The 12370-nt window shown below is 43.0% G+C and overlaps 1 protein-coding gene across 1 annotated transcript; it reads right to left on the bottom strand.

The window, feature by feature from the left end:
• Positions 1–10864: 10864 nt before the first annotated feature.
• On the bottom strand, positions 10865–11659 carry LOC138897551 (uncharacterized). The gene has a single exon (XM_070183532.1). The coding sequence runs from the start codon at positions 11657–11659 to the stop codon at positions 10865–10867; it is 795 nt and encodes a 264-aa protein (XP_070039633.1).
• Positions 11660–12370: the final 711 nt, after the last annotated feature.

Raw genomic sequence — 12370 nt, 5'->3', positions numbered from 1 at the left:
ATGGCCTCTTCATAGTCCGATCCACCATTTGCAACCTCATAGATGTGGGTCTTGGTTGCCCAATTCCCAAAGTTTTAAACATGGAGTAGGGCATCAAGTTGGTACTTGCCCCTAAATCACATAAAGCTTTGGCAAAGTCGGCGCTCCAAAATAGTGCAAGGGATCATGAAAGCACACGGATCTTCCAATTTCTGAGCCATTGAGTGCACAATAGCACTCACTTGATGTGTCATCTTGATAGTTTCACAATTCATCGACCTCTTCTTGGTGACCAAGTCCTTCATGAACTTTGCATAGCCCGGCATCTGTTCCAACGCCTCAACCAATAGTACAGTGATAAACAAACTCTTCATCATGTCAATAAACTTTTTGAATTGGTTCTCACTATTTTTCTTTGCAAGCCTTTGAGGGTATGGAGGAGGAGGCCTTGGCATTGGTGCCTTAGCCTTTGGCACTACCGGTTCCGATATGTGAATCATGTGCTCCCTAGACGGGTTCACCTCTTCTTGCGTCTCCTCCACATTTTCATCAATATCAATTCTCACTTCGTCATTAGCTTGAACCACATTGCTTGGAATTTCATCTTCTTAAAATACAATATCATCATCCACAATTCTTCTTTGATTTGAGGTGGTTGCATCTTCACCTTTTCCACTTCTCGTAATCATGGCCATAGCATGTCCCGTATTATTCCCTCCCTTTGGGTTCACCATCGTATCACTTAGTAGTTCTACCTTAGGACGAGTGTTCAATGCTTGTGAGATTTGGCCAAGTTAAACTTCCAAATTGAGGATTGAAGTGTTGTGGGAGGCTAATTGAGCATCGGAGTTGGCATTTTTCTCCATCGTTTATTTGAACATACTTTCAATTTGTCCCATCTCATTGTTAGAAGAGCTCGGGCTCGGGCCTTGAGAAGGATATGGGTGGATTGCTCGGTTGTTGGAACATCGGAGGCCTTTGAAAACCCGACCCCCGGTTGTTGTTGTTGTTCCACCCTCCTTGATTACCTCCCCAATTACTTTGATTGTTGCCACCCCAATTGCCTTGGTTTCCTTGATTATTCCAATTATTTTGATTGTTGTTGCCACCACTCCAATTGCCTTGGTTTCCTTGATTATTCCAATTGTTTTGATTGTTGTTGCCACCACTCCAATTGCCTTAGTGGCCTTGGTTGTTCCAATTTCCTTGATTTTCTTGTGATCTCCATTGTTTTTGATTTTGAGCATTGTTGTTTATTTGACCTTGATAATTGTTGACGTATTGCACTTCTTCTTCTAGCTCATTATATGAATTATCTTGGTCATACCTACTATCATCTTGCATGAATTGTTCCGGACGGATTTGCCCTTATTGACCTTTTTGTCGTCTCTTGTTCATCATCATATTTACACATTCCATTGCATTCACTTGTTTCGGCCCTTGAATTTATTGCAGCTAAGCTTTGGCCAATTGGTTCATTGTGGTTGTTAACTCTGCGATAGCTTTCCCATGATCATTTAGTTCCTTGTGTAGGTGAATAACATTAGGGTCACCTTGCGGAACATTGGCCTTACTTTGCCATGCCGATGAGGTATCCGCCATCTCATCCAAAATTTCACAAGCTTCGGCATAAAGTGTGTTCATGAAGTTCCCGCCGGCCAGTTAATTTACCACACCTTGATTTGTTGTGTTGATCCCCCTATAGAAGGTTTTTTGGATCATGGCCTTGGTCATATCATTATTTGGGCACTCTTTAACCATGGTACGATATATTTCCCAAATCTCATGCAATGGCTCATTGGGCTCTTGCTTGAACGCTAGAATTTCATCCCGTAGTGCAGCCATGTGCCCCGGTGAGAAGAATTTGGCAATGAATTTTTCGGCCAACTCATCCCATGTATGGACTGAATGATTGGGCAATCTCTCTAGCTAGTCCAATGCTTTTCCCCATAAAGAGAAAGGAAATAGCCTCAACCTCAGCGCATCCTCAGAAACATTGGTTTGCTTTCTCCCCCAACAAGTATCGACGAACCCCTTGAGATGCTTGTAAGAATTTTGATTGGGAGCCCCGATGAATAATCCTCGTTGCTCAAGTAGTGTAAGCATCACGTTGGTGATTTGGAAGTTGCCTGCCCTAATGCGGGGCGGGACTATAGCACTTGCATAACCCTCGTTAGGCAACACCCGATACGCTGCCGCTCTTGGTAGAGGTGGGGGAGGGACGGGAACATTATCACTAGACGGTCGGCCTCCTCTATTTGCTTGAGGTTCGGGAAGAACCTCATCTCCTTGCTCATCATCCACTTCCTCCCCCAAAGGCAAATTACCAATGGGCTCGTTGTTGAGAGCCATTATCATACTTATAAGCAATTCAAAAACAAAATTAGTGACTAGGAAAGAAAAGAAGACAAATCACACAAAAACATAGATAGATAGCTAAATCTGTTTAACTCCCCAGCAACGGCGCCAAAAATTGATGTCGCCCAAACTCACACCACAAATATAGGTAGTGAGGTGGTCGAAGCAATAATAAAACCCAACGCAAGTCGGGGTCGAATCCTCAGGGAGTTAGAATTGGGATTAGGTATATATTTAGTGTAATTGTACAATATGCCTTAGATTACACTTCCACATTCTTGTTTGTTGTTTCTACTTCTACTTTAGACTATTGATTACAATTACAAAACTAGAAGACAATATTTTTGGTTTTGGTTGTTTTCCAAATGATAAAAGATCTAGGGTCGTGACTTCCACCTAGTTGGTTACCTAATGGATTGAAAACTCTAGGACAAGCCTGATTGGTCGGAGTTGTAATATAGCAATCACACGCAATTACCCACTCTATACCTCTCGCTTGTTTGAGTGGTTTTGCCCAATTTGGCTTTCTCAAGTCCAAATGGATATTGCACAAAACAAGTGATAACTGCTCAAGTCGGGTCTTACAATCTCTAGATTCAACCTTTTAATTGGGGCTATTAATTTCTTGAGTTCATCCCAATTTCTTGTTAGCCAAATTTTTCTAGACTTAGTCTCTCTTTCTCAAGTAGACACTAAGTCAATTAGGCATGAATCAATGTTTGCAATCATTAATTCTTGAATTCAAGAAAGAACTAGGCTAAATATCACTAACCCAATCACAAACAAGTCCTAAATCAAACACCCATTAAGTACCCACACAAGGGTTGGGCCACAACCTTAGCTAGAAATTTAGCTATTCATGAAAAATGAAAAAATACAAGAAGAAATTAAGATAGAATGCATAATAATTGATTAGGGAAAGGAAATCTAATGTTTAGAAGCTAATCTAGTACAATATTACTCAAAACGGTAAACGAAAATGGCTCAGGTGCTATCCCCAAAATAAAACTTACCCTAAAAATGACAAAAAGTTCTATTTATACTAAGCTAAAAATATCTGACAAAAATATCCCTGCGGAGGTTGTGCGGCCGTATAATTATGTGTGTAGTCCGCACAACGAGACTTGGCTTGACAGGTTCCAGTTCTGCAGCCACACAATTCTGGATTGCGGCCGTACTACTTCAACTACTGCGGACCGCACATTTGTGAGTGCGGCCGCACTCTTGCTTCTGCGGCCCCACAATTATAGTGCGGTTCGCACTCTTTGATCTGAAGCTTTGGTTGTGTGCGACTTCTGCGGACCGCATAAAAATAAGTGCGGCCGCGCTCTTGATTATGCGGCCGCACAAAAATAGTGCGGTCCGTAATTCTTGTTGAACTTGAAATCCCATCTTTCTGATCTTTGACTTCTGCGGGTCGCATAATATTGAGTGTGGTCGCACTTGTCATTCTGCAGCCACACAATTATAGTGCGGTCCGTACTTCTTCAACTTGGCCAAAACCAGCTCTCTGAATCTCCTCTTCTGCGGCCGCACAATGTTTGTGCGGTCCGCATACTCTGAAGGTAAGCTGACATGGCTCTTCCTTTGTTTTGTGACCGCACATAGTATTATGCGGTCCGCACTGTGGGCCTTTTGCCTTCTTTTGGTCCTTGTCCACTTTTGAATCCTTTATCAGTTGATTTTGACTCTTTTGGCTCATTTTTCAATGTTCCTGTACAAAAGTATATTTCATTAGTTTTTGGGAATACCTTTAAGCATTTTTGTGCTAAAACGCAAGTAAAAGAAAGCAAATAAGCAGTCAAAATCCCTACTTATCAAAATGTGGCCATGCTCTGTTGACTAGCATGGATGATGATAGCGACCGCGGGTGGATGGAACAGTTTATTGCAGTTTCCACCAACTATATCTTTCCGACAACGGCTTCATTCTTTCGGGTTGCTTGGAACCGCACTTGTAAGATCTTTATTTAGTATTTCATTTTGCTAAATACTCTTCTATGGCCATATTGATACTTCAGTTTTAGCATATTTCAGTAACTCGATGGATCCCACCGGTGGTTGAAGGTTTGGACTGGTGTGCTCAAAATATCTTGGACGTTACGATGCCCGAAACCCGTTTGTGGAAAGAACTGGCCCCGAAATACGGGTGGAAGGCCAAAACTCATGGTAATTCGAACTTACCTTGCTTTTATTTTTCATGTAAAGAACTTGGTTGATCCCTTATCACTTGTCCATGAAATTAGGTCTACCCGCGGGCTCTGTTGTTGTCCTCGAGGAGGGCATCTTGGCTGATCCTGCTGATGCATCGAGGTTGCTTCAGGAGGCGCTTAAATGAATAGGTATCTCCGGGGTTGCTTCGGGCATAAATTCTTCTTTACGGAATCCCCGGCTGGAGTACAAACAACCAAAGAGGAGACATTCCTCCATGATCGGGAAAAAGAATAAGTGGGCAAAGATTGATGCCCCCGAGCCATCTCCGGTAGCGATAGTGACTGGTCCTTATTCCGGACCCGTCATAGACACCATGCTGATTGATGATAATGAAGAAGCTAGTGATGAGGGAGCTTCTCTAAATAGAAGATGACGATCCTCATCATCTCAACAGGATGCTCGACCTGTTGAGACAGTTACACCAACCGAAGACGATGCCTCAGCGCTTTTGGGAGAGTTTGATTTGGAAGATAATGCCAACTCCTATTTTCGGGCCCCAACTGTTGTGCCCGGTACTGCGGAGTTGAGTACCGGGTCCCTGCCATTTTCGGTTGGCGAGCATTCAACTATCAGCAGTGCTTTTGATGGAGCTTATTCTCACCCTTCGACTCCATCAGCTTCATCTCCATTTTCACCAACACCAGCTACTGCTACATCACTTCCATCTTCATCCACTCTTCTACCAAAAACTGCTACATCATCTCCACCGGTCGCATCTTACCACGAAGAGGGTATTCCTCTTCCCCAGTCCCCAGTCCATGGGAATTTGGGCAAACTTATGCTGCCCCTTCTGAAGATCCACAAAGGAGGAGGAATATTACCCTTTCGGTCTCTACCGGGTGCAACCTGCTTTCCCGGCCGGTGGAGCTTGCTAATTATTTGAAGCCTTTGGCTTCAAAGAAAGATAGGGAAAAGATTTGGGCACTCTCGGGAGAGTGTCTGTTGAACAACGCCATACACAACGCTGCAGCGGTATGTTCATTTCTTCCTTCATTATTTCCTCCATTTTTGGTATGAGCATATCCTTATTTCTACCCTTCTTGCTTGGTAGGCCAACTTCCTTGCTTCCGAGGTCCTTTAGAGGTTGATTCGTGAGAAGGAGGAACTTACTTCCGAGCGGGATCAACTTTGGGTGGAACGGGACGAAGCCGTTATCCGCCTCTCGAAATTGGAAACCAAAGCAGTTGCGACTATTGTATTGGAGGCTCATTTGCAGCAAAGCGAGCAAAAGGTGCTAACCCTTAGCCAAGAAATTAGCCCGCTCAGGGTTAGATTTGACGAGGCCAGGGCCAAATGGGCTGAAGTCCATGACGCCGTTCTTGCTGCAACCGAACGCGAGGCTACCTCCGCTAAAAGAGTGACTAACTTAGAGGCAGCCTTGAACTACAAAATTGAAGAGCTTGCTGCTGCAAGGGTGAAACATGCCCAACTAGAAGAGAAGTACAGGAAAAATATCGAGCATAATAGGCTTTTTAGTTCAACTGTCTATGACCTTGATGTTAGCCTCAGATCTGTTAGGTCCACCTAGGAAAGCCTTTCTGCCAAGTAACTCAACTCAAAGAAGAACTTAAGCGTCGAGCGTCTTCCCTCATTTTTTTAGAAAACTTACGCCATGTACAACATAAGGAGAAAAACCTTGGAAAAGCCCAAAGCAGGTATCATTGATTTTGATGTCGAAATTGCTAAGGCCCGTGAGCTTGAGTTAGCTACTAAAAATGGACTCCCAGCGTAGTCTGATGCTCTTGGCCCTTCTGGTTCCGGTTCTGAGTTCTCGGGAATTGAAGAGGAATCGGAGGACGATGATGCTGAAAGCCAAACTGGGGAAACTGTCGAGCCATCGGTGCATCCATCTACTTCTTCCGGGGACGCGGACACTTCTCTTCCTCCTGGTTCTAGAGATACTACAGTTTAGCTTTTCTTTTCTTTTTCCAATTCTTGTACCTTTGCCGTTTTGGCATATTTTTGTAAATAAAGACATATTTTTTGCTCAAGTATTGTTTGAGTCTCACTTTTGTTTGAATATCCATGCAAGTCTTTAACCTTTGCATTTTCTTAAGAATTCTGCGCACGTTTTTCTATTTGCGTTTTATTATGTGCGTCTTCAGGTGTATTTTTCCCCGAAGGCATTTTGATTCGGGGCATAAATTCTTCTAAAACCACCCTTTAACATAAGGGTTTTCATAAGAGAGGGCGCTCTTATGTTTACGGTGCTCTTGAAGAGGACGTCTCATGTTCATTACGGCACTAGCATTTGAAGTACTTGTTTAACTTTCAAATGACAAAGTTAGTTCATCGTTTAGACAAGAAACAAGATAAAAAAAAAAGGATTTCATTTCATTTAATTCCTTCTACTTTCAAAAGTACCCAAGCATTTTCTATGCTAAAAAGAATTGCCATTACTTGTGATTATCTTGTACAACTTGTTTCTACGGGGCTGGTTGCGCAGTCCCCGGTCCCGATGATACAATTATATTTATGGTATTTATTTTCCAGGTCGACGTGGCAGTGACTGTTGTCGTATCCTCATATCATATGCCCCCTAGTGTTCGAATGCGAAGAATGCGAATTGGAATACTAGAAGTCTCGTACATTCAAAGATTCCACCAATGAATTGCTAGATAATCCTTAACTCGGTAACATACTTTACTTCCCCTCAAGAATCTATATTATTGAGCAAAAGACTATGTAACAAACCTCTAGTGGTTTATGCTTATGAATGGTCGGGTAACCTTTGCTCAATAGCAATCTTAACTTCCTAGTAGGAATTTTCTATAGAGCAAAAGATTATCTAACCGTCCCCCAGTGGAAACTTTCTTGTTTGCCTTTCTATAAGGGTCTTATTGCTGCTGACTTCGTAGTATGCTTTCTGTCGCTGCCTCGTTAAAAACCTTGCCAGAAAAATCCAAAGGAAAAAGAGTGCATCACATACTTTCTGAATGGATAATGTTTATCAGCAATAATATCTTTTGAGGTGCGCCACATTCTAATTGCTGGGCAACTTTTCTCCATTCTGGTTTTCCAACTCGTATGAGCCTTTCTCGTTGATAGCTGAAATCCGGTAAGGACCTTCCCACGTTGGACCCAGCTTCCCCGCGTTGAGCTCCCGCATATTTGGAGTTACTTTCCTCAGAACCAAATCTTCTAATTGGAAATAACAGAGGTTGGCTCTTCGATTATAATACCGCTCCATTCTCTGCTTTTGAGATGCCATTCTTACATGCGCCAAGTCCCTGCGTTCCTCGAGCAGCTCCAAGTTGATTAACATTACTTCGTTGTTTGATTCTTAATCCGCTTGGAAATATCTCAAGGTAGGTTCACCTACTTCCACGGGGATTAGAGCTTATGCACCGTACACAAGGGAAAAAGGAGTTTCTCCTGTGCTCGACTTAGTCGTTGTTCGGTAGTCCTACAGAACTCCGGATAATTCTTTGGGCCAATTGCCTTTTGCCGCTTCCAACCTTTTCTTGATGTTTTGAATAATCACTTTGTTTGTTGACTCCTCTTGACCGTTTGCGCTTGGATGATAGGGTGAAGATGTGATCCTCTTTATTTTCAATCTTCGAGGAACTTTGTAAATTTTGCAACGATAAACTATGGCACATTGTCGCATGCTATCTCTTTTGGTATTCCGAACTTGCAGATTATATTTTCCCACAAGAAATTGACCACTTCGCATTCTCCGATCTTCTGATAAGGACCTACTTCCACCCATTTAGAAAAATAGTCAGTCAAAATTAAAAGAAATCTTACCATTCCTGGAGCCGATGGCAGCGGTCTGACGATGTCCATACCCCATTTCATGAATGACCACGGGGACATAACCGAATGTAAGGGTTCTGCCGGTTGATGCACTAGTGGTGTATAGCGTTGGCACTTATCGCATTTTCATACGAAGTCTTTGACATCATATTCCATGCGGGGCCAGTAATATCCTTCCCGCACCAACTTCAGCACCAAGGAATCTGCGTTCGAATGGTTTCCGCATATCCCTTCATGGAGCTATCTCATGACATAATTAGCTTCGGATGCCCCTAAGCACCGGTCCAGCGGGCCTTGGAAAGATTTTCTATATAATTAGCCTCTCTTGAAGCTATATCGTGCCGCTTTGGTGCGTAACGTCTGTGATGCTTTAGGGTCTTCGGGCAACTTCCCGTGCTCGAGATAGTCGATGATTTCATTTCTCCAGTCCCAGACCAAATTAGTCGAATTTACCTCATAATAACCATCCGCATCTAGGACTGAGTTCATCAGTTGTACTACCGTCCCGGACTCCGATCCCTTTATTTCCGTCGATGATCCTAAGTTTGCCAATGCATCTACTTCTGCGTTATCCTCCCTTGGGGTATGAGTAATTGACCACTCCCGGAATCGCACCAATAGAGCCTGGACCTTTATCATGTATTGTTGTATACATTCTTCTTTGGTGTCAAAGATCCCGTAGACCTAATTTACCACCAGTTGTGAGTCACATTTGATTTCGATGACCTCGGAGTCAAGTCCCCTGGCCAATTCGAGCCCTGCAATCAAAGCTTCATACTCTTCTTCATTGTTAGTTAAATGGACTGTTCTGATGGCTTGTCTTAGAGTTTCCCCCCGAAGGCGTGATTAAGACTATTCTGAGCCCTGAGCCTTTTATGTTTGAAGCTCCATCCGTAAATAAGGTTCAAACCCCCGATGTCGATTCCAACACCATTACTGCCTCTTTGGTTGCCAAATGTAATAATCCCGGACTGAAATCGGCCACGAAGTCGGCCAGGACTTGTGGCTTAATTGCAGTCCTTAGTTTATATTCTATGTCGAATTCATTCATTTTGACGGCCCATTTGTCCAATCTTCCCTAGAGTTCGGGTTTATGGAGAATGTTTCGCAAAGGGAAAGTAGTTACCACGGCAATCGGGTGGCATTGGAAGTAGGGCCTCAGCTTTCTAACGGCAACTATGACAGCTAAGGCCATTTTTTCAAATGTAGGTAGCGAGTTTCTACTCCCGTTAAAATTTTGCTAACATAATAAATGGGGGATTGCATACCTTCATCCTCTCGAACTAAAACTGCACTTACCGCAACTTCCGAGACTGTGAGGTAAACTAGCAACGTCTCACCTTCTTTTGGTTTTAGGAGCAATGGAGGGCTTGATAAGTTCTTCTTCAAATCCCTCAAAGACTGTTGGCATTCCGGTGTCCATTCGAAATTATTTTTCTTTTTGAGTAGTTTGAAGAAGCGATGACATTTTTCTGACAACCGGGAAATGAACCTGCTCAAAGCTGTCAACCTTCCTGTGAGCCTTTGGACTTCCTTTACGTTTGACAGTTGATCCGGGATGTCTTCGATGGCCTTGATTTTATCGGGGTTTACCACATTTCCCCTTTGTGAGACCAAAAAACCCCAAAACTTACCAGAACTAAACCCGAACGTGTATTTCTCGGGATTAAGTTTCATATTATGCTTCCTCAGGATGTCGAAAGTTTCTTGCAGAAGTTTAAGGTGGTCACCTACATTCAAAGACTTAACGAGCATATCGTCTATATAAACTTCCATAGTTTTTTCTATTTGATTTTCAAACATCCTGTTCACGGGCCATTGATAAGTGGCTCCGGCATTTTTTAACCCGAAGGGCATCACATTGTAATAATATGTACCAAAATTCATTATAAACGAAGTCCTTTCCTGATCTTCTGGGTTTATCTTGATTTGGTTATACCCGGAATAAGCATCAAGGAAACTCATTAACTCATGCCCGGCAGTGCCATCAATCATTTGATCGATATTTGGCAGTGGGAATGAGTCTTTCGAGCATGCCTTATTAAGTATAATCTACATACATGCGGAATTTATTGTTCTTATTAGGAACTACTACAACATTAGTTGGCCAGTCTGATATCTTACCTCTCGGATCGAATTGATATTAAGCAAGTGGGTTTATCTCTTCTTTGATGAATTTATTCCTGGCTTCGGCAATAGGGCATTTTTTTTGTCTTACCGGAGGTATGTTGGGATCCAAGCTTAACTTGTGCATGGCTACCTCCGTCAAGATACCTGTCATATCCTCATGCGACCATACAAAACAATCGGCATTAAATTTAAAAAATTCAATAAAACCATACCTGAGCTCCGGGTGCAGTCTCGTCCCCAAGTGGTAATTCCTTTCTAGGAATTCTTCGAACAATGAAACTTGCTCCAGTTCTTCCTCCGTGGACTTCGTTGCATCCGTCTTTTCTGAAACTTGGAAATATCTCGGCACTTGATAATGTTCCTATGCCTCTATCCCCGAGCTAACTTCTTCTATTTCGGGGAATAGGTGTCGGTTCATGTAATTGCTATGCCGCGTGTTCCTTTCCTTTGCTACTGGAGATCGAAATGGAATTCATCACCCTTGTTGCCGGTTCATCACCCATTATCTGCTTGATTCCTTCGAGCATTGGAAACTTCAGCAATTGGTGATATGTTGAGGGTACAACTTTCATCTCGTGTAACCATAGCCTTCCTATGATGATATTATATCCCATATCACCATATACCACTTCGAAAAGAGTTGTTTTCATTACTCCTTCAGCGTTCGTAAGCAATAAAATCTCTTCCCGGGTCATCACGCTTGCGAGGTTGAATCCAGCGAGGAGCTTTGTAGCCGAAATAATGCTTCTGGTGAGTTTAGCTTGCTCCAATACTCTACATTGTATGATATTATCCGAACTTCCAAGATCCACTAGAACACGTTTAATCTTAAAATCCAACACATTTAAAGAAATTACCAGAACATCGTTATGTGGTAACAACAATCGGTGTGCATCCTCCTCCGTAAAAGTGATATCATCTTCCCGGAGCCCTTTACTATGAGTTATTGATACTTTTATCTTCTTTGCTGCTGAGAAGGTGACCCCATTAATCTCATTCCCTCCGACGATCATATTGATCGTTTGGCATTGGGGTTCTTCTCTTGCTTTCGAAGGTTTCGCGTTGTCTCTGTTACGACCATAATTGTTCTTAGCTCGGTCACTTAAGAACTCTCTGAGGTGGCCATTCGTCCCATGGTATTCACACCATAAGTTGGGATCCCTCTGGCTGGGATTAGATCTCATTGATCTCGGGACTCGTGCCTCTTTGATGTTTCTCATGGCTGACACCAATTCCACTATACTGACGTTGAAGTTGTATTCTGATAACTTGGGTAAGAAGGATCCCGTGAACTCGATGTTTCTTTATCCTGCAGTGATCTATTGTTTTGACCACGATCGGTCCTTCTGTCAATGGTGAACTTGTCTGCTATTCGGAAGCCTCTGCCACGGCCTTCGGTCCTCTCGTAGGGCAAAAACCAGCCCCTCGAAATCCGTTTGTCCGTGTCTTAGTCATCTTTTGATTTTTCTCTGTTCTTCTCCCGTCTTTTGGTCGGTGATGGAAAGCCAACCTGATCATCTTCAATCCTTATTTTTTACTCATACCAGTTGTGGACATCCACCTAAGTCGTTGCTTGAAACTCAAGCAGGCTTTCCTTCAGCTTCCGAAAAGCGTCTGAACTTCTCGGATTCAATCCCTTGGTGAATGCTTCAGCTGCCCATTCATCCAGGACAGCCGGAAGCAACATTCTTTTCTTCTGGAATCGGGTAACGAATTCTCGTAGTAACTCGGACTCTTCCCGCGCAATCCTGAATATATCAGCCTTCCAGGCTTGTACTTTTCTGGCCCCGGCATGGGCCTTGATGAAAGAGTCTGCGAGCATTTCAAAGGAATCTATGAAATACTCGGGTAACAGTGAATACCACGTTAAAGCCCCCTTGTGAGAGTTTCTCCAAATTTATTTAACAACACAGATTCAATTTTGTGAGGAG

The sequence above is a fragment of the Nicotiana tomentosiformis genome, chromosome 8 (genome assembly GCF_000390325.3).
Source record: "Nicotiana tomentosiformis chromosome 8, ASM39032v3, whole genome shotgun sequence".
Lineage (NCBI taxonomy): Eukaryota > Viridiplantae > Streptophyta > Magnoliopsida > Solanales > Solanaceae > Nicotiana > Nicotiana tomentosiformis.
This window is presented reverse-complemented; position numbering and strand designations above follow the sequence as displayed.